The sequence below is a fragment of the Lipotes vexillifer genome, unplaced genomic scaffold (assembly GCF_000442215.2).
Source record: "Lipotes vexillifer unplaced genomic scaffold, Lipotes_vexillifer_v1.1 scaffold1303, whole genome shotgun sequence".
Lineage (NCBI taxonomy): Eukaryota > Metazoa > Chordata > Mammalia > Artiodactyla > Lipotidae > Lipotes > Lipotes vexillifer.
This window is the reverse complement of record NW_006785848.1, coordinates 1-22189: the sequence shown is the minus strand read 5'-3', so window position 1 is coordinate 22189 and position 22189 is coordinate 1. Positions and strand designations below refer to the sequence as shown.

The following is a 22189-nucleotide window of genomic DNA, read 5'->3' as shown; positions in this document are numbered from 1 at the left end:
TAAGAGCTTTTCCTACCAGCTGTTTAATTCCTTCAGCAAACCACAGCTTCAGGCCCCAGCAGGCTCGCGGAGATGTGCACAGTTAGCAGTGAAGTCTGTGTCCTGAAAGGTGGGTGGGTGAGATGAAGCAACCTCTCAGCAATGCCTGTCCGTAGCCTGGGGCTCCTTTTTTTTTTTTTTTTTTTTTTTTCTTTAAGGAGCCAGGAATTTGAAGCCATTAAAGATTAATCTCTAATGGTTACAGTTCATCCACGGTTTTTAAGTTCTAAGCAAGGCCTGAGGGCAGGAGCAGAAAAAGGAGGATTGAAATCCTCACTGAGAGGAGGAAGAGGGGGCACGGCACGTACTTGTTGGGAACCTACTGTGTGCCAGCTTCAACGTTCGACACGTCACGTAAATCATCGGATTTAAACTTCAGAGTAACCTGAGAGGTTTTATTTGCTTCATTTTAGAAAAGAAAAGCTTAGGGATCAGAAAGATGAGGGAATTTGCTCAGGGTTACACAGCTGGTAACCTGTGTGTGGTTAAGAGACACAATCCAGATTTGAACCCAGGATTTTCTGGCTCCCAGACTTCCTTTCTAGGGTAGGTTACGATTATGAGCTTGATCTCTGGAGTCAAGTCAGGGTTTCTGCGCTCACTGGCAATGTGGTCTTAGACAAATCACTCATCTCTCTAAACCTTAGTCTCCGCATTTGTGAGGTGGGAACGATATTAACACCCATCTCTTGGGCTGTTGTCGTGGAGGCGTGTTATGGTGCATACAACGTGCTTAGTCGCTGATTTGCCAGCACACAGTAAGCTCTCAAAAAATGTGGCCATTTCTATGATGCTGCTGCTTTTATCATTCTCATCATCATCTCATTAGAATATAAACTAAAGGTACTGTGTTTGTTTGATTTAAATAGATCGAGGAGAAAGAAAGTTAAATAGGGAGGTTTTTACACTTGATCTCAGCCAAAAGGCCGAGAAGCGATAGGGAGGTTTTTAGAAAGAGAGAGAAGGTCTTTGGAGAAACTCTCAGCGATGTCAGCTGGGCCTTTTGACCCTCCCCACAGAGTTTTGATGAGATCATTAGATGAGGGGTCAGGGAGCCTGACTTTATTGTCCCAGCGAGGATGGATGTCCCAGAGCCAGCAGGAACGGTCTGCTTCTGTAGGGCCACCTCTCCCCCATCCTGGCCCATTTTCCCTCCCTTTCTTCTGTCCTCTTGGGCTCAGTTCTGCTTTCCTTGCAACCTACAGCCCACCTGTAGCTCCAGGCCAAGATGCCGGTCCTTATACCAGCCGCCTTCTCCAGCAGGTCACAAACTCCTCTGACGACTGGACCATCTCTGGCATTCCAGCCAGCCAGCACCGCCTGACCCTCAGCAGACTCGACCCTGGGAGCTTGTATGAAGTAGAGATGGCAGCCTACAACTGTGCAGGCGAAGGCCAGACGGCCATGGTCACCTTCCGAACTGGTAAGGGTCCAATGATGCCCCCAGCTTGGGGTTTCCATGGGCCTGAGCAGTCCTACCAGGCCGGGTGGGCATCCTGCTCACCTTGCCCCAGCTTTTCACCTTGAACTTTATCTTCCTTTCAGCTCCTGCCTCCCCCTGGTCTGCATGCCTAGGCTGAGGTCCCACCTCGTATCAGGACAGGCACCACCAGCTGGCCTCTGGCATCCCTTTGCCCCTTTCACACTTGGGGGCCACGTGCAATCTCATGACTGTCAGGCAGAGCTGGAAATCAGACCACACTTCCAGTGTCCTCTATTATTTCCATGGTCTTGTCAGACCCCCTGGCAGAGCTTCAGGCGGAAAGGACTGTGTGGAAAGAGAGACCTAATGCACACTCCCTCTCTTGCTGATCTCTCAACCCATTTCTATCCAGGACGGCGGCCCAAACCTGAAATCATGGCCAGCAAAGAGCAGCAGATCCAGAGAGATGACCCTGGAGCCAGCCCCCAGAGCAGCAGCCAGCCGGACCACGGCCGCCTGTCCCGTAAGCCCCCGGCAGCCCCGAGGGCGGGAGTGACGAGCAGTCAGAACTGGAACCAGGTCCACCGCCTCAGAAGGCTCACTGCTGCAGGTTGAATGGGGTCTTGAGTCCCGGAGTCCTTGTGACATTTTCCTGGCCTCTCCCCAGTTAACCACAGCGAGGAGATATGGATTGGAGCTTTTCAAGGGCTCCTCCCAGGAGAGAGTGACCCAGAGAGCCCTAGGAAGATCTGACGCGGCCACCAGGGGGTGAGGGCTGTGGGGTGAAGCTGGCCCCCATCAGGAACAGGCCAGGTCTAGTCACATTACAACCATCTTCTCATCATGTCCTTTCCTCCCGCTTCCTTCCTCCCTTGGGTATGGTCTCCTGCAGCCCCAGAAGCTCCAGACAGGCCCACTATCTCCATGGCCTCTGAGACCTCAGTGTATGTGACCTGGATTCCACGTGGGAACGGCGGCTTCCCCATCCAGTCCTTCCGAGTGGAGTACAAGAAGCTGAAGAAAGTGGGGGACTGGATTCTGGCCACCAGCGCCATCCCTCCCTCCCGGCTCTCGGTGGAGATCACAGGCCTCGAGAAAGGTAGGGCCCTGGCCACTGCCCTCCCTGGTCCCCCGGCTGCCCCCAGCCCCCCAGAGGAGAAGGGAAGCTTTGGAGGGTCTTCTCTCTGCTTGTCGTCCACCCACCACCAGGCTCCTGTGGCCACTCTTGGTCGTGTTACCTCAGTCCCACAAGGCCTTCCTTCTGCTTCCCTCTCTCCATAATTGGTCCCAAGCCACCTCCTATGTGGCTCCTCCCTTTTTTTTTTTTTTTTTTTTGGTAACTTTTTATTTTATATTGGAGTAGAGTTGATTAACAATGGTTTGTTAGTTTCAGGTGTACAGCACGGTTATACATATATCCTTTTTCAAATTCCTTTCCCGTTTAGGTTACATAATATTTTTTAAAAAACTTTTTATTTTATATTGGAGTATAGCCGATTAACAATGTAGTGATAGTTTCAGGTGCACAGCAAAGTGACTCAGCCACACATATACATGTATCCGTTCTCCCCCAGACTCCCCTCCCATCCAGGCTGCCACATAACATTGAGCCGAGTTCCCTGCGCTATACAGTAGTTCCTTGTTGGTTATCCATTTTAAACACAGCAGTGTACATGTCAATCCCAAACTCCCTAACTATTCTTCCCCCGCCCCACACTTCCCCCCTTGTCTTGTCAGTTTCTGTTTAAATTGAAGTATAGCTGATTTACGTTTCAGGTGTGCAGCAAAATGATTCACTTATACAGTTTTTTAGATTCCACATAAAAGTGATATCATGTATTTGTCTTTCTCTGTCTGACTTACTTCACTTAGTATGATAATCTCTAGGTCCATCCATGTTGGGGCAAATGGCATTATTTCATTCTTTTTTATGGCTGAGTAATATTCCATTGTATATAAGTACCACATCTTCTTTATCCATTCCTCTGTCAATGGACATTTAGATTGCTTCCACGTCTTGGCTATTGTAACCAGTGCTGCAGTGAACACTGGGTGCATGTATCCTTTTGGACCATGGTTTTCTCTGGATATATGCCCAGGAGTGGGATTGCAGGATCATATGGTATAGCTTTATTTTTAGGTTTTTGGGTTTTTTTGTTTTGCTTTTTGTTTTTTTGGCAGTACGTGGGCCTCTCACTGTTGTGGCCTCTCCCGTTGTGGAGCACAGGCTCCAGACGCGCAGGCTCAGCGGCCATGGCTCACGGGCCCAGCCGCTCCGCGGCATGTGGGATCTTCCCGGACCGGGGCCCGAACCCGTGTCCCCTGCATCGGCAGGCGGACTCCCAACCACTGTGCCACCAGGGAAGCCCTATTTTTAGTTTTTTAAGGAACCTCCATACTGTTCTCCATAGCAGGTATACCAATTTATATCCCCACCAACAGTGCAAGAGGGTTCCCTTTTCTCTGTGTGGCTCCTTTCTAATGAGGGTAGGAGTGCTTGAGTCCTTTGGGGCTTGCTTTTGGGGAAGGGCTGCCCAAAAGATCCCTCCAGGTCCTGAGCCTGGATGGGCTGAAGGGGAGGGAGATGGTGTCTCCCAGCCCCCAGGTTCAGTGAGTGAGTGTCTCTCCCCAGGCACCTCCTACAAGTTCCGAGTCCGGGCTCTGAACATGCTGGGGGAGAGCGAGCCCAGCGCCCCCTCCCGGCCTTATGCTGTGTCAGGCTACAGCGGCCGCGTGTACGAGAGGCCCGTGGCAGGCCCTTACATCACCTTCACCGATGCCGTCAACGAGACCACCATCATGCTCAAGTGGATGGTAAGTGGCCTGGCTCAGCCAGCAGCGGAAGACGGTGCTGAGCTCCATGTTGGGCGGGAGCTGGACGCTGCAGCCCAGGCAGGAAGGAGTCACCTTAATCCCTTGGCTCATCCTAGGCTGCTACCCCTTTAAGTGTTCCTCCACCTTCGTACCTGGGAATTGGGCCAGAGGGACTCAACCTCACAATACCCGGGAAGCTTCAGAGGGGACTTAAGTCTTTGAAGAAATTACCATTTGTTTCTTGTCTCCAAAAGTTAGGGACTCCTAGGCTAAATAAAATAATGAGTGATTGCTACAGCCCTGTCCAGAGAGCCTTGGGGAGATCATCAGAAATGTTTGTCAGGGTCTCCAGTGAATTTTTTATTAATTTTTATTGGAGTATGGTTGCTTTACAATGTCGTGTTAGCCTCCACTGCACAACAAAACGAATCAGCCATACACACAAAGATATCCCCTCCCTTTTGGACTTCCCTCCCATTTAGGTTACCACAGTGCATTAGGTAGAGTTCCCTGTGCTATACAGTATGTTCCCATCAGTTGTCTGTTTTATACATAGTATCAATAATGTATATGTGTCAATCCCAATCTCCCAATTCCTCCCTCCCACCCCTTTCCCCCTTGGTATCCATACATTTGTTCTCTACATCTATGTCTCTCTTTCTATTTTGCAAATAAAATCAACTGTAGCATTCTTCTAGATTCCACATATATGCGTTATTTTATGATTTTTGCTTTTCTCTTTCTGACTTAACTTCACTCTGTGTGACACTCTCTAGGTCCATCCCCATCTCTACAAATGACCCAGTTTCGTTCCTCTTTATGGCTGAGTAATATTCTGTTGTATGTATGTACCACATCTTCTTTATCCGTTCCTCTGTCGATGGGCATTTAGTTTGCTTCCATGTCCTGGCTATTGTAAACAGTGCTGCTATGAACATTGGGGTGCATGTGTTTTTCTGAATTACGGTTTTCTCTGGGTATCTGCCCAGTAGTGGGATTGTTGGGTCTATTTTTGGTTCCTTAAGGGACCTCCATACTGTTTTCCATAGTGGCTGTATTAATTTACATTCCCACCAATAGTGTATGAGAGTCCCCTTTTCTCCACACCCTCTCCAGCATTTATTGTTTGTAGATTTTTTGATAATGGCCATTCTGACCAGTGTAAGGTGATACCACATTGTAGTTTTGATTTGCATTTCTCTAATAATTAGTGATGTTGAGCATCTTTTCATGTGTTTGTTGGCCATCTATATCTCTCCTTTGGAGAAATGTCTATTTAGGGCTTCTGCCCATTTTCCGATTGGGTTGCTTGTTCTTTTAATATTGAGGTGTATGAGCTGCTTGTATATTTTGGAGATTAATCCTTTGTCAGTTGCTTCGTTTGCAAATATTTTCTCCCATTCTGAGGGTTGTCTTTTCGTCTTGTTTATGGTTTCCTTTGCTGTTCAAAAGCTTTGAAGTTTCATTAGGTCCCATTTGTTTATTTTTGTTTTTATTTGCATTTCTCTAGGAGGTGGGTCAAAAAGGATCTTGCTGTGATTTATGTCATAGAGTGTTCTGCCTATGTTTTCCTCTGAGAGTTTTATAGTGTCTGGTCTTACATTTAGGTTTTTAATCCATTTTGAGTTTATTTCTGTGTAGGGTGTTAGGGAGTGTTCTAATTTCATTCTCTTACATGTAGCTGTCCAGTTTTCCCAGCACCGCTTATTGAAGAGGCTGTCTTTTCTCCATTGTATATTCTTACCTCCTTTGTCCTAGATTAGGTGAGCACAGGTGCATGGGTTTATCTCTGGGCTTTCTGTCCTGTTCCATTGATCTATATTTCTGTTTTTGTGCCACTACCATTACTGTCTTGATTACCATAGCTTTGTAGTATAGCCTGAAGTCAGGGAGCCTGATTCCTCCAGCTTCATTGTTCTTAAGATTGCTTTGGCTATTCGGGGTCTTTTGTATTTCCTAACAAATTGTAAAATTTTTTGTTCTAGCTCTGTAAAAAATGCCACTGGTAATTTGATAGGGATTGCGTTGAACCTCTAGATTGCTTTGGGTAGTATAGTCATTTTCACAATATTGATTCTTCCAATCCGAGAACATGGTATATCTCTCCATCTGTTTATGTCATCTTTGATTTCTTTCATCAGTGTTTTATAGTTCTCTGAGTACAGGTCTTTTGCCTCCTTAGGTAGGTTTATTCCTAGGTATTTTATTCTTTTTGTTGCAGTGGTAAATGGAATTGTTTCCTTAATTTCTCTTTCTGCCTTTGCATTGTTAGTGTATAGGAATGCAAGAGACTTCTGTGTATTAATTTTGTATCCTGCAACTTTACCAAATTCATTGATTAGCTCTAGTAGTTCTCTGGTGGCACCTTTAGGATTCTCTATGTATAGGATCATGTCATCTGCAAACAGTGACTGTTTTACTTCTTCTTTTCCAGTTTGGATTCTTTTTATTTCTTTTTCTTCTCTGATTGCCGTGGCTAGGACTTCCAAAACTATGTTGAATAATGGTGGAGAGAGTGGACACCCTTGTCTTGTTCCTGATCTTAGAGGAAATGCTTTCAAGTTTTCACCATTGAGAATAGTGTTTACTGTGGGATTGTCATATATGGCCTTTATTATGTTGAGGTAGGTTCCCTCTATACCCACTTTCTGGAGAGTTTTTTTTTATCATAAATCAGTACTCGATTTTCTTGAAAGCTTTTTCTGCATCTGTTGAGGTGATCATATGGTTTTTATTCTTTAATTTAATTATGTGATGTAGCACACTGATTGATTTGCATATATTGAAGAAGCCTTGCATCCCTGGGATAAACCCCACTTGATCATGGTGTGTGATCCTTTTAATGTGCTGTCAGATTCTGTTCGCTAGTATTTTGTTGAGGAGTTTTGCGTCTGTGTTCATCAGTGATACTGGCCTGTAGTTTTCTTGTTTTGTGATATCTGTGTCTGGTTTTGGTATCAGGGTGATGGTAGTCTCATAGAATGAGTTTGGGAGTGTTCCATCCTCTGCAGTTTCTTGGAAGAGTTTGAGAAGGATAGGTGTTAACTCTTCCTCTAAATGTCTTAGCAGGATTCACCTGTGAAGCCATCTGAACTTTTGCTTGTTGGAAGGTTTTTAACCACAGTTTCAATTTTATTACTCGTGATTGGTCTGTTCATATTTTCTATTTCTTCTTGGTTCAGTCTTGGAAGTTTGTACTTTTCTAAGAATTTGTCCATTTCATCCAGGTTGTCCATTTTATTGGCATATAGCTGCTTGTAGTACTCTCTTATGATCCTTTATATTTCTATGGTGTCAGTTGTAACTTCTCCTTTTCATTTCTAATTTTACTGATTTGAGTCCTCTCCCTTTTTTTCTTGATAAGTCTGGCTAAAGGTTTATCAATTTTGTTTATCTTCTCAAAGAACCAGCTTCTAGTTTTATCGATCTTTGCTATCGTTTCCTTCACTTCTTCTTCATTTATTTCTGCTCTGAGCTTTATGATTTCTTTCCTTCTACTAACTCTGGGTTTTGTTTGTTCTTCTTTCTCTAGTTGCTTTAGGTGTAAGGTTAGGTTGTTTATTTGAGAGGTTTCTTGTTTCTTGAGGTAAGATTGTGTTGCTATAAACTTCCCTCGTAGAACTGCTTTTGCTGCATCCCGTAGATTCTGGGTCGTCGCCTTTTCATTGTCATTTGTTTCTAGGTATCTTTTGATTTCCTCTTTACTTTCTTCAGTGATCCCTTGGTTATTTAGTAGCGTATTGTTTAGCCTCCATGTGTTTGTAGTTTTTACAGTTTTTTTCTTGTAATTGATTTCTAATCTCAGAGTGTTGTGGTTGGAAAATATGCTGACTATGATTTCAGTTTTCTTAAATTTACTGAGGCTTGATTGGTGACCCAAGATGTGATCTATCCTGGAGAATGTTCCATGAGCACTTGGGAAGAAAGTGTATTCTGCCACTTTTGGGTGGAATGTCCTATAAATATCAGTTAAGCCCATCTTGTCTAATGTGTCATTTAAAGCTTGTGTTTCCTTATTTGTTTTCATTTTGTATGATCCGTCCATTGGTGTAAGTGGAGGGTTAAAGTTCCCCACTATTACTGTGTTACTGTCGATTTCTCCTTTTATGGCTGTTAGCATTTGCCTTATGTATTGAGGTGCTCCTATGTTGGGAGCATAGGTATTTACAGTTGTTATGTCTTCTTCTTGGATTGATCCATTGATCATTATGTAGTGTCCTTCCTTGTCTCTTGTAATAGTCTTTATTTTAAAGTCTATCCTGTTTGACATGAGTATTGCTACTCCAGCTTTTTTCATTCCCATTTGCATGGAATATCCTTTTCCATCCCCTCACTTTCAGTCTGTATGTGTCGCCAGGTCTGAAGTGGGTTTCTTGCAGACAGGTCTTGTTTTTTTTATCCATTCGGCCAGTTTGCGTCTTTTGGTTGGGACATTTAATCCATTTACATTTAAGGTAATTACAGATAGGTATGTTCCTGTTCCCATTTTCTTAATTGGTTTGGGTTTATTCTTGTAGGTCTTTTTCTTTTCTTGTGTTTCCCTCCCAGAGAAGTTCCTTTAGCATTTGTTGTAGGGCTGGTTTGGTGGTGCTGAATTCTCTTAGCTTTTGCGTGTCTGTAAAGCTTTTGATTTCTCCATTGAATCTGAATGAGATCCTTGCTGGGTAGAGTAATCTTGGTTGTAGGTTTTTCCCTTTCACCACTTTAAATATGTCCCGCCATTCCCTCCTGGCCTGCAAAATTTCTGCTGAAAAAGCAGCTGATAACCTTATGGGGATTCCCTTGTAGGTTATTTGTTGCTTTTCCCTTGCTGCTTTTAATATTTTTTCTTTGTATTTAATTTTTGTTAGTTTGATTAACATGTGTCTCGGCGTGTTTCTCCTTGGGTTTATCCTGTATGGAACTCTCTGTGCTTCCTAGACTTGATTGACTATTTCTTCTCCCATGTTAGGGAAGTTTTCAACTCTAATCTCTTCGAATATTTTCTCGGCCCTTTCCCTTCCTCGTCTTCTTCTGGGACCCCTATAATTCGGATGTTGGTGTGTTCGATGTTGTCCCAGAGGTCTCTTAGACTGTCCTCAGTTCTTTTCATTCTTTTTTCTTTATTCTGTTCCTCAGCAGTTAACTCCACCATTCTATCTTCCAGCTCAGTTATTCGTTCTTCTGTCTTGGTTATTCTGCTGTTGATTCCTTCATATGTATTTTTCATTTCAGTTATTGTGTGGTTCATCACTGGCTGTTTGCTCTTTAGTTCTTGTAGGTCCTTGTTAAATGTTTCTTGTAGGGCTTCCCTGGTGGCGCAGTGGTTGAGAGTCTGCCTGCCGATGCAGGGGACACGGGTTCGTGCCGCGGTCCGGGAAGATCCCACATGCCGTGGAGCGGCTGGGCCCGTGAGCCATGGCCGCTGAGCCTGCGCGTCCGGAGCCTGTGCTCCGCGACGGGAGAGGCCACAACAGTGAGAGGCCCGCGTAACGCAAAAAAAAAAAAAATGTTTCTTGTATTTTCCCCATTCTATTTCCTAGATCTTGGATCATCTTTATTATCATTGCTCTGAATTCTTTTTCAGACAGCTTGCCTATTTCCTCTTCATTTATTTGGTCTTGTGGGAGTTTACCTTGCTCCTTTGTCTGCAGAGTATTTCTCTGTCGTTTCATTTTGTCTAACCTACTTTGTTTATGGTCTTCTTTCTGCAGGCTGCAGGGTCGTAGTTCTTCTTGTTTCTATTGACTGCCCCCTGGTGGGTGAGGTTGGTCCAGGGGCTTGTGCAGGCTTCCTGGTGGGAGCACCTCTTGCCTGTGCTCTGTTGGGTGGAGTTGAGTCTTTTCCTTCTTGATGGGCAGCGCTGCATCAGGTGGTATGTTTTGGGGTGTCTGTGAACTTAGTACAACTTTAGGCAGCCTGTCTACTGATGGGTGGGCCTGTGTTCCTGTCTTGCTGGTTGTTTGGTGTGAGGTGTCTGGCACTGGAGCCTGCAGGCAGTTGTGTGGGGTCGGGTCTTGGTGTTGATATGGATACCTTCAGGAACGTGCACACCACTTAATATTCCCTGGGCCCGGGAATTCTCTGGTGTTCCAGCGTCCTGGACTCTATGTCCCCACCCTGGAGGCCCAGGCCCAACCCCTGGTCGGGGTCTCCAGTGAGTTTTAAACTCTAGGCCGGGGTAAAATTCCCATCCACCAGTGGTTTTGCTCACACGATGATTTCTCTGCTCCATTGTCAACCTGTTTCTTCTTTCTTCCCTGTAGTATATTCCAGCAAGTAACAACAACACCCCAATCCATGGCTTTTATATCTATTACCGACCCACGGACAGTGACAATGATAGTGACTACAAGAAGGATATGGTGGAAGGTGAGAAACATGTGTGTGAGATAGTTTCCTCTGTTGGCAAGGGGCTCTAGGAGTTGGTGAAAGTAGAAAACGTGCGCTGGCCTGCCCCACATCGTTGGCTCTTTCTCGACACACTTGGGGTCACTGAGTTCATAAACCCACATGCTTCGTTCCATGGTGATGGGACAACAGGAACATGGGTGGGCACCTAGAACATGGCCTCCAGTGGGGGCCAAGCAAGCCACATGCATAATCATCACGCTGACTCTCTCTCTGTCTTTCCCAGGGGATAGATACTGGCACTCCATCAGCCACCTGCAGCCGGAGACCTCCTATGACATTAAGATGCAGTGCTTCAACGAAGGAGGGGAGAGTGAGTTCAGCAACGTGATGATCTGTGAAACCAAAGGTGATCTCTCTGGGTTCTCTGATCTCCTCTTGCTTTCCTCCCAGCAGACTAGGGCAACGTCACTGCTCTGTGTGCCATGCTGGGCACCTCTTCTCCAAAATGACTCCTTATTTTCCAAGTATCCCCAAACTTTGTCATCTTAACCCTTCTCTTCCTTTGCCTGTGCTTCGTATTAAGTACGAGTGGGCTGCCATCATGACGGTTTCATGGAGCTTGGGAATTAACTCACGCGTGAACTCAGGGGTTAGAACCCACTCTTAAGTTGGGAGCTTTCTATAAACACTTTATTCCTACAGTAACATTTGGTACTCACATTGGTTAGTTTACTTAATTTAACTACAGCCCCACGGGAAAAGAAAAACTGAGCATCAGGACATGTTACACCTTGACCAAGGTCGCACAGCTGGTTAGCGGCAGAGCACGCTTTGGGCCAAGTTTGTCCAACTACCAGCCCAGACCCTTTCCCTGCACTGAAACACGTTGAATATATTCATATATTAACTTGATTTTTGCACATTGGTCAAGTGGATGGGTATCATTTCCATTTTGCAAATACTGAAAGGTGTATTGCAAAAGAATGTAATCAGGAGATCCCAAAGGAACAGGGATAGAGCCAAGAAAACGATCCATTTTCCTGTCATGGCAACATTCTGTCTCCCGTGTGCCCTTCCTGCCCTCTTCTGGCACGTACAGTGAAGGGGCAGATGCACACACAGCCAGCATTCCCGTGTCGGGGGCCACACAGAGTGCCCGGGGCAAAGAACAGAGACTTCACACAGCCTTCACGTTGGTCTTCTGGAAGGACTAAACCTTCAACAGGGTGGAGGCAATGGCCTGGGACCTAGGACAAGCCTTCACGTAGCTCCACATGGTGGGAGTATGTGGCACTGGAAGGACGAGAGAGGGCAGTGCTCAGGGAAGAGGCCACGGGCATCAGGGACCCTGTGGGCTGTGAGGTGGAGAAGGGTCATCGTTGGATTTGTCAGGAAGGGTCACTGGTGACTATGCAGGAATGGGCTGAGGGGAGAGAACCAGGGCCGTGAAGGAAAGGTGAAGAGAAGGGGTGGGTCTGAGCCTCTTTTCTGAGGGAGCGTAGGGAGGACCAGGGACTGATAGTGTGTTGAGGCTGGGAGAGAGTGAAAGGAGTTCAGCGTAAACCTTGAGGTTTTGAACTTGAAGAACCACACAGGTGGTGGTGCCATCTATGGAAATGGGGAAAGCCAGCAGGGGACTCGCTTCCACAGGAAAGGAGCAACGTGAACCACTTGGAGGCGTACCTGAGTCTGATTCTTCTGAGACGTTGAAATGCAAGTGTCCCGTGAGGGAAGCAGGTGTCCTGCCCAGGGAGGACCCTGGGTAAGGGTATTTGGCGGTCACGGGAAATCACGGGAATAGAGGATAGAAGAAGACAGAGTGTAGACTGAGAGGGACCAGGAAGACCTCTCAGTGTCTGAGGCAAAGACAGGAAGAAAAGGGCAAGAAGACAGAAATGTAAGCAGCAGCGGCAGAGAGGTTACGGGAAACCCAGAAGACCGTGGTAGCAGAAAGTCGTAGGGGAGGACGGCTGCGAAAAGGAGTTAACGATGTCAGATACATCCTGACAACAGCAAAAGCCAGATGCCGAGGTTGCCACCTCGTAAACTTTTGGATTGGCATTTCTCTAGCACTGTCAGTCCTAGTGAGCCCCGAACCCCGTCTCCCTGCTCTGCACCCCAGCTCAGACCTAGGGCTTCACATCTCTCGATGCACCCAGGAATAGCAAATTCACGGGGAAGTTCTTCCATTCCCAGTTCTTTCTGGTTTCAGGTACTTTTTATATTTTCTTCCAAAAGTTCCCCAGCTATGCTTCTAGAAAACCCCTACACCACCTCTGCCCCCAAAGACCCAGGCTGCCCCTAGTGCTTGGTCCACAAATATCTCAGGGTGTTTTTTGAAGTATAAGGCTCAAGTGACTTCAGAGACGCCCAATTTCACCTTAGATGTCACTTTCATGCTGAGCTTGGACACCACACTCATCCACCGAAGGCCCCGTCTTAGAAGTTTGACCCCGTTTCTCACACCCATGGAATCAGGATATTGTTTTCCTATTTTTCATGAGAGAAATGTCAAAGAAACAGAGGCTGAAGTGAGTTCTGTCCAAATTAACAGCCCGGAAGTCTTCTGGTCAGCCTGGTCGACTCCCACCCCCAACTCTGGCCCCGCCACAGCTACCACCCCATGAAACCATAGAGCGGCCGGTGGGCACAGGGGCCATGGTGGCCCGCTCCAGCGACCTGCCCTACCTGATCGTCGGGGTCGTCCTGGGCTCCATCGTCCTCATCATCGTTGCCTTCATCCCCTTCTGCTTGTGGAGGGCCTGGTCTAAGCAAAGTGAGTGCATGACCGTCCTCAACACCAAGGGGAAGGAGCCTGGGGCGGGGGTGAGGGGAGGAGAGACCTCCCAGTCCCTAAGGAGGCCTCTGCCCAGGGCAGGATCCCAGGCGCCCTGCTTCACACTCACGGGAGCTCAAGTTCCTGGTGGGTCCCCCAGAGGGCTTGGGAGAGAGTCGGGGAACGCTCACAGATGGGGCCTTCCCTTCCGCTCATAGACGTTGGCAGATGGAGAGGATGCAGTGGGAGTTGGTCTGTGTTCTCTGCATCCCTGGAGCTCAGTACTTAGCTGGCTCTGTTTTCTTTCACTGTCTCAAGCTCCGACCAGGTACTCATACTTTCAGCTGACCCTGCCTCTTCCCGCCTCTTTAGGTCTGTGGCTCCCTTGAGCTTTCCCCCTAATCCTGGGTTAATCTGATTTATCCACTGATTTCTGCTTCAGATGGTAACACATCTGGTCAACTTGCTTCATTTAAGTATCGCTCCTTGTGTTAACTTGCCACTTCATTCTCCCAAATCCTGGTCCTGTGTCCCTTCTCCCTACTGCAAAAAAAAAAAAAAAAAAAAGTCCAGATGTTAGGAAGAAGTGGGTGACAGGAAGAATTTTCCGAGAGAGAGAATATTCTCTCCCCCGGTGCGATGTCAACTCCCCGCCTACCTCATCTGACCTTAAGTCCTCAGGAGTTTTCTGAGGTTCACGTGGGACCTTTTCAAGCTGCCCCAGGCCTCCTTGACCTAAGCGTAGCTCTATCCTTCTGTTCTTCCAGAACATACAACAGAACTGGGTTTTCCTCGAAGTGCCCTTCTGCCCTCCTCCTGCCAATACACTATGGTACCACTGGGAGGGCTCCCAGGCCACCGAGCCAATGGGCAGCCCTACCTCAGTGGCACCAGCAGACGGGCCTGTACCAATGGGGTACATGTGAACAGGGCCTGCCCTGCAGCTACCATGGGCTACCCAGGCATGAAGCCTCAGCAGCGCCGCCCAGGGGAGCTTCAGCAGGTAACGTAGTTCTGGGAGTGTGGGCACGCAGGGACGGGTCACCATGGAGGGCGTGGCCGGGCCACCTCCTGAGGCTCCCTCCCTTCTAGCCTCTAATCCCGGGCTGCTGGGCCCGCTGAACAACGAATGGGGAAGTTACCTGGACTCTCTGACGTGACCTTCTCGTTCCTCGTTTGAGCAGCAGGAGGACACCGACAGCACGCTGAGGCAGACCGTTCTTGGCAGTGGATGTGACCCCCCCAGTCACCAGATTCCCAGGTACCCAGGCCCCTCCCTGCCTTCCACCCCTGGGCCCCAGCGCTCGCTCTCTCACTAGTTCCTGAGAGGGAACTGAGAGGGGAGCACCAGTGCTTCACTCACGATCCCCTCATCTGACAAACTGCTCCCCTGGACTCTCTTTTTTTTTTTGCGGTACGCGGGCCTCTCACTGTTGTGGCCTCTCCCGTTGCGGAGCACAGGCTCCGGACGCGCAGGCTCAGCGGCCATGGCTCACGGGCCCAGCCGCTCCGCGGCACGTGGGATCCTCCCGGAGCGGGGCACGAACCCGTGTCCCCTGCATCGGCAGGCGGGCTCTCAACCACTGTGCCACCAGGGAAGCCCTCCCCTGGACTCTTAGCCTAAGGGGGTTAGTTGTTGTGTTTGCAGTTATGATGCCTTTTCTGCTCAGCAATTCCTCCCTCGCTTCTCAGGCCAGAGCAGCCCCGCCCAGCTGGCTCTACCCATAGGCCCCACGTCCTCTCATATACTCAGGACACGCATGGAGTCAAATGGAAGGAGACTAGAATTGCCTGTGGAAGCGATGGTGTGGCACCTCTTGATGTCCAAAGGGGAGCAGCCCCTGCCCCACCTGAGCCCTGCCCAGCTCTGCTGCCCCAGACGGGAGTAGCCAGGGCAGTGGGATCCAGGCCCACGCTGCCCCTACCTCACCCCTCCGCCTGGTTTTGTGCATGCAGGGCTCCCAAGTCTAACCCGGACGAGGGCTCTTTCTTATACACACTGCCCGATGACTCAGCTTGCCAGCTGCTCCAGCCTCAGCAGGACTGCCACCACCTCCAGGGGCAGCCAGCAGCCACGGGCCAGCCCGGCATGAGGCGTGTACCCCAGGGTCCTGGGCTGGAAGCCACGTGGGACCCTCTTTCTCACCCAGGTCAGTGCTGAGGGCAGGGTGGGCGGTTGAACAGGCTGGGGATGAGGTGAGGTGCAGGCATCCACGAGCCGGGAGTGACGTGCAGGCAGGGCGAGAACAGTCCCTGAAGGCGGTGCTTGGTAAAGGCCATCCACGGCTTGTATATCCGAGATGGTGGTACAAAGGGGAGCTGGCCACATCCTTCCCTGCTGAAGGCCCAGCAGATCTGCGGGGAGTGTCAGGCGGGTCCAACATGGCAAGCTCTGTCCTCAAAGGCTAAGAGAACGGGCACTTCTCCGATTCAGAGAAAGAAGCCCTTTTGGTCTCAGCGTCTCAAGCCCACTCACAAATTCCCGCCGCCTCTCATCACACTAAGAGGCACTCTCTAATCACTCCGAAGTACCTTGCTTTGTTGGGTCTTGTCTCTTAATTAAGGAATGAGGTTGCATCCATCATTAAGCCAAGTTCTCACATCATCAGAACTCTGTGCTTCCACAGAACTCTCCCTCCGAGGGACTCGATGCACAGTGCGCCCAGCCCACTGTCCTTTGTGCCCATCGTTTTGGTACCTGGTTGGGCACAGGCTGGTTCAGAGAATTAGCTGATGTTTCTTAGCCTCCATGGTGTGGCTTCCAGGTCATATGCAGCTCCCAGACCCTGGGAGATGAAATTCTAAGACAGGTACCTCCTAGAGCCAGACCCCAGTAGCATCCACACGGGACTCCCTCCATCGGGGGGCATGAGTTGTGAGTGAGATGATCATGGCCAGAAAGCATAGCAGAAGGGTGTACTAGCAGCCCATACCTGGAGAGAGCAGAACTTTCTTGCACGGTTCCTGGGCTCAGCTGACGTCATCTGCCCCTGGTTATAGGGTAGATGCATGAGGGTCTCCACGCTTTCACCACTGAAATGTGCAGGTGGGACGTGGGTAAGAAGTGGCCCATACTTAGAGGGAGTGTCATTGTCCTTGTTGTGGTTGTAGGTCTCTGTCCCTCCTCTAAAGCCAGTAACCAGCGCCCAGAGAGAGGCCGACCCAGTACTGCTGAGCACTAGTTCCTGGTCAGTCTGGATTCTAACGTTTCCCACTTTTCTCTCCCCTCAGGGTCCCGGTGCTGCTTGGCCCTCGTACCGGTTGAAGAGGTGGCCAGTCCTGACTCCTGCCCTGCAGGGAGAGGAGACTGGTGTCCCCAGCACCCCGTGGGCGCCTACGTAGGGCAGGAACTTGGGATGCGGCTCTCCCCCAGCCCACCGGTTCACGTGTCTTTTGAAACGCCACCTCCTACAATTTAGGCAGAAGCTGATATCCCAGAAAGACACTATATATTGTTGTTTCTTTAAAAAAAAGAGAGGAAATTGGTATTTATTTTTCTATAATAGCCATATTTATATATTTATGCACTTGTAAATAAATGTATATGTTTTTATAATTCTGGAGAGACATAGGGAATCCTCCCCACTGAGGTCTGAGGTGGGAAGCAAAGAAGCCGCGACGGAGCAGGAGTCAACGGGGAAAGAGCAGCACAGACTGAGGAGGCAGCCCGTCCCTTAGACCCTCCGCCGCTGCCTGGGCCCCTGCAGAAGGCCCACAGAGAAGCCCGTGGAAGGAGGACTCCTAGGCACACTGTCCACAGTGACTGCAAGAGAAGGGCCAGGGCCATGCGATCAGAGGCTGCAGCCACCCGTGACAGTGGCTGGATCTGGTGCTAAAGGAAACGTTTTCCCAAGATGCCCGTGAGACTAGACTAAGATGTGTATAGTACTATAAGCATTAACAAACCTTCCAGAATCAGTAATCTGTGGCAACATATCTCTGTAAAAATAAACACTGTAATGTCTAAATAAATGTTTAGTCTTCCCTGTAACCTACAGCTTAGTCATGTATGAGTCAGCATTCTCTTTAGATGTTAGGATTCAGTCTGAGTATTTGAAGAAACATCCACTTGTGATGTTTTCAGATCCATCGAGGAGAAGTCTGGAAAAGGTAGCAAACGTTTCTAATTTTGTCTTTTTAAATATTGACTCTCAGTTGTGTTTTCATTAATGCAGATGCGTGGTAACTGTTTAGTCCAAGAGGGACACAGTGTACAGTGGGCGACGAGAAGCAGCTTCACCGTTCTCTGACTGGACTTGAGGTAAAGCTATGGTCAGATGGGAAGGAATGAGGCTCATCTTTTCTATACAGGTGTGTGTTGAAGACTAAGTATTTTCTCCAAAATGCCATTTAGTGAAGTGCTGTGCTACAGGTGAACATGTGGTGCCTCGTAAAATTCACTTCCCTTCTTTCCAAAGAAACAGCAACGTGGCCAGGGGAGTTGCCTCACTGGTTGTTTAAAATCAACATTTACTCACTGCCGTCCAACCACAGGATCAACCTTTGTCCGGGCAAGTGGACGTAGATGGAGGCTGAAGCTTTTTGCTGAGAGCCCTACCACACTTTAACTGTTTTCAGGAGGGAAATGTACCTTCTAGATTTCAGTAGAGTTGAGTTAGAGATGAAATGCCACTTGAAACACTTAATCCTCTTCCGGGTCATCAATGGCAGACCCTAGCTTCACACTCCAGTCACAAATTGAATAAAGTCCTTAAGAAAGCCCCAGGAGTTGACTGATGGTCTAGGGCAAGTGCGCCCTCTGCTGGCCAGAAGAGATTCCTGCATCCTTTCTCGGTCCAGCAGCTAAATTGGAACATGGTTTTCAGAAAAGCAGTATTTTTAAAATATTTCAAGAAATGAAGGACTGTAGGAACATGGAAATGATAGGAAAGGAGACGTGGAGCAGGGAAGAGAAGAAATAAGATATTGTGACTTCAGACACAATCTGGCATCAAGGGCCTAGAGGTCACTTCCAGGAGGGGGACAGATCTCACCTCTCAGATCTGGGCCATAACTCAACTTCTAGCCCATTGGCTTTTGAAAACAAAAAAAACTCCCGTTTTCTTAATGCTCGATGATCCCAGTGGTTGTCAAGGTGAGTTTTGGTGAACTTTATGGAAGTGGTATGGTTCCAGTGCTGTGCAGAAAGCAGTTTTATGTGACAACAGTGCTTTTAGCTCTCAAAAAAAAAAAAAAAAAAAAAAACCTAAAAATTAAAAAAAAGAGTTCCTAAGAGAATTAAAAAAAAAAAAAAAAAAAAAAAAAAGCCTGGGAATGAAAAAGCACTTCTAAGGCAGGTTAAATGAGATAAATGTGCATATTTACTTTAGCCAATTGCAGGAGAGGAGGAAAAGGTTAGGCATCAGGCCTTTAAATTTTAGCCTAGAAAAGGAAACAGCTTAGATATTCAGTTTCATCGCATCTTGCATTTCTTTAGATCCAGGTTAATTATTATAGTGCCTTTTAAAAATCTGATTCAGTCAGCAATGGCTAGATAAATTAATCAAAAGGAAGAGTGAGACCTAGTCGGGCAGGAGCTGGTGGTGGTGTGGAGTTCAGCTCATGGCTCAGGACAGCCCAACAGGACAGGCTGAGTCGGCAGGAATGAGTAACTCCTTTTCCTGTGACGTTCTGACAGAGGGGCTGGACTCTACAGTTTTTCTTTCAGTGTTGTTGAGATTTGATGATACTATGGACGAGGGTTCAGAATAGCCAAGGGACATTAACAGTTGATCCACAAGTAACTCGGGCAGATTTTTGGCCTCTTTCAAAGGTGAGGCTGCCTTCTCTTAAGGGCACAGCAGGAGGCAGAGAACAGTTAGATCAGGAGACTAGGACAGCTTTCCGTCCACCCCCAGCCAGGGCTGCACCCTGGTGCTCTCCTGCTTGATATTAAACCTCCCGAAGACTCAGTTGCTATAGATTCAAGACTAAGCCTGGGATCGATGAAATGAAATGAAAGCTAGCTATCTTTCTTATCTAATTCAAAATAAAAATGAATTAACTGTATTGCCAAATCCCAAACATGCCGTATGAATGCCTAATATTGTAAACTTTAGTGATTTTTGTCTAGTTCAGTTTTGGGAAAAAGTAATAATCCTGACTGGTTTTACTCTAAGAGAGTTGACTGATAGACACATGGCATCCTTGACATGGCTCTTCCATAGACTAAATTCATTCTTGCTGCAATTAGAATCACAGGATTCAGAATGGGAAGAAGCCTCAGAGCTTATCCAGATTTCTCATTTGTCTGATAATGAGGCCCAGGAAAATAATGTAACTTTTACCCTAGCTCTCACCACAACAAGGGGATAGTGTCTCCTCCGGGACCACCCACTGTATCCAGGCTCAAGGTCGTAGCCAGCCAGCCAGTTAGTTACGTAAGTTTGGTGGTAAACCTTCCTGCTGCAGCCAAGCTTCAGAGGGACGCGGCCCCAGCCCACAGCTTGACTACAACCTCGTAAGAGACCCGAGCTGGAAACACCCAGCTAAGTAGCTCCCAGCTTCCTGACCCTCAGAAACTGGGTGAGATAATGTTGTTTTAAGCTATGTTTGGGGGTAATTTTTTATGCAGGAATAAATAAGTAGGTAAAACACTCAGAACTGTGACTAGCACATTTCTTTGAAATGCTTGAAGGGCACACATAGTTGAGGGTGTACACACATAGTTTAGGGTGTACAGCAGAGAATGTGATAAAGGGTGCTCTCCAGTAGAAAAGCTGCTACATCAGAGCTCTGTGGTGATTGATAGGCACAAACAGTAAGCTATTTATTTGGACCTCTCAAATAGGAGTATGAAAGGATCTTAGAGACACAATAGGCCAAGTGGCCCCCTGTAACATATATATATTCCAACATACAAAAGACCCCAAGTCCTGTCTATAATTTTGGGGGGCAGATCAGCAGGCTAGACAGGTTATGAAAACTTGACCTTGCTGAGGTCACTTTCTACATTGGTGCAATATTGCCTTTTCTACCTTTCCTTTTCGGTAACCAGTTCGTATTCTGGGACGGCCTCAAGGGAGTAGCTCATTAAAATGGACCCATAGAGCACGGAATTTAAAGTGCTATGTTCTATTACTAACAAACAGGAATCCAAATATCAGTGAAGTCATTCTTAGATGAATTCCACTGACTACTTACTCCCAAACCAAAAGAATACTCCCAAATTAGTTTAAATGTTATATACAATCAAAAGTGATTATTGGAGTTGATCTCTCAGTGATGGGATCCATTTCATTACTTCCTGATCTATATCAAAACCAGCAAATGACTCAAGTAGAAACAGAAAGAAAATGGCACAGGACATGAGAAACTATAGGAAATGCTTAGAATACTGGTAGAGTTGCAGACACCTTCAGAGAAGAGCCTCCTTCTTAACCATTTTGCAAAACACACTTCTCTGCTCCACCCAGAGCTGAGGAGGTTGCTAAAACTATGGGTGATTCAGGAAGCTGTTTATTTTTTTGCTTTACACCAGTCTAAAGCAAACTGCTCTGCTCTTTCTGTCTGCATTTCCTGAATCGCCACCCCTCAAATAACTGCTTTATGAAGTTAACAATGTCAAAATTCTAAATTGCATTTCTTTTTCTCAGATATTGTTGGCAGAACAGTTTTTGTTCTCTTGTGTCCTCTCAGAGAATACCTGATAGCACCAAAGTTTATTTTCCAAGGATCCAACGACCAAGAAAAGGAAGTTTTCTCATGGTTTGCTGAATGATCGATTTTCTTGCCAATGGCTAAGAGCTCAGATAACCAAAAAACCAATTTCCTAAAACGGGATATATTACCGATGGTTTCTGGCGATTTGAGGTATTTGAGGTAACAGCCTCCTAAGACTTCATATTCGACCCAGTTGGTTGCAAACACATCTGCAATGGTTCAGTTCAATAATAAGTAGCTGTTGGGTGCTGTAGTCAGTTTTAAGATAAGCAGTTGGGGGGAAATTATTAAAACTACATGACTGGATGTGGTTTTAGACTTTCAGATAAGTTCACTTTAAAACAGTAGGATTGTTGCAGGCGACAAGGAAACAGAACTTCTGTTGAATTAAGTGTCAGAAATCTTGGCTGGATTTGAGAAAAAAGCAAACTTAAGGCCCACGGGCTTCATTCATTCTCTTGTGGAGAGTGAATGCGGGGGAGAACAAGGCCACCTTTCCTACGCAAAAGAGCAACCTCTTCCTTTAAGGCCATAATCCTTTCGGCCTGGACTTGGATCAATTCAGTGACCTTCTCTCTTGCCACAGTATCTGCTTTCCGGGGGCCCTGGAAGGCGTTGCCCTGTTGAGAGAAAACACCTCCCTGCTTTAAGCACCATTTGAACTATGGAAACAAACACCCCTGTCTTAATTTGTCTTTTAGGTGTGCCTGACTTAAATAGCCATCACTCCTGATTTTAAGAAGCCTTCAAGTCCTCCACTGAAATCCTACCATTGGAAAGGTGTCCCTTTGAGCTAGTAAGGCAACTCTTAAAATGCAAATCCCCTTTAGAGGGTAACTCATTAAGCTAGCTATCAGTCACTCATACCCTACAGGGCTCATCGCTGGAATTCTAGAAGGCCAGATACCTATACAGCCCGTATCTTGTTTTCCAAAAAAGAAATCTTTATTCCCTCATCTGATTTCTTCCCCTGCCCAGCCAATTCCTGCTCATGTTTCAGACATCATTTTTAGGGAGGATTTCTTTACCCCATGGGCTGGGTTAGGATTCCTGCTCTACGTTCTGCCAAATCATCCGTCACTCATCATTGTAGTTATTAGACTGAACCATTTGAAATTTGTGACATGTGACCATTTTTTTTT

At 47.1% G+C, this 22189-nt stretch overlaps 1 protein-coding gene across 1 annotated transcript in view; it reads left to right on the top strand.

Moving 5' to 3' along the window:
- Nucleotides 1-16804, top strand: part of BOC (BOC cell adhesion associated, oncogene regulated) — a 39612-nt gene extending 22808 nt beyond the window's left edge. Inside the window, exons 8-18 of the mRNA XM_007458151.1 lie at nucleotides 1303-1462; nucleotides 1875-1985; nucleotides 2355-2561; nucleotides 4095-4276; nucleotides 10522-10627; nucleotides 10893-11015; nucleotides 13164-13385; nucleotides 14153-14388; nucleotides 14570-14646; nucleotides 15342-15535; nucleotides 16617-16804. Of these exons, the coding sequence (XP_007458213.1) occupies nucleotides 1303-1462; nucleotides 1875-1985; nucleotides 2355-2561; nucleotides 4095-4276; nucleotides 10522-10627; nucleotides 10893-11015; nucleotides 13164-13385; nucleotides 14153-14388; nucleotides 14570-14646; nucleotides 15342-15535; nucleotides 16617-16804 (1806 nt within the window). The remainder of the gene's footprint in view (nucleotides 1-1302; nucleotides 1463-1874; nucleotides 1986-2354; nucleotides 2562-4094; nucleotides 4277-10521; nucleotides 10628-10892; nucleotides 11016-13163; nucleotides 13386-14152; nucleotides 14389-14569; nucleotides 14647-15341; nucleotides 15536-16616) is intronic.
- Nucleotides 16805-22189: the final 5385 nt, after the last annotated feature.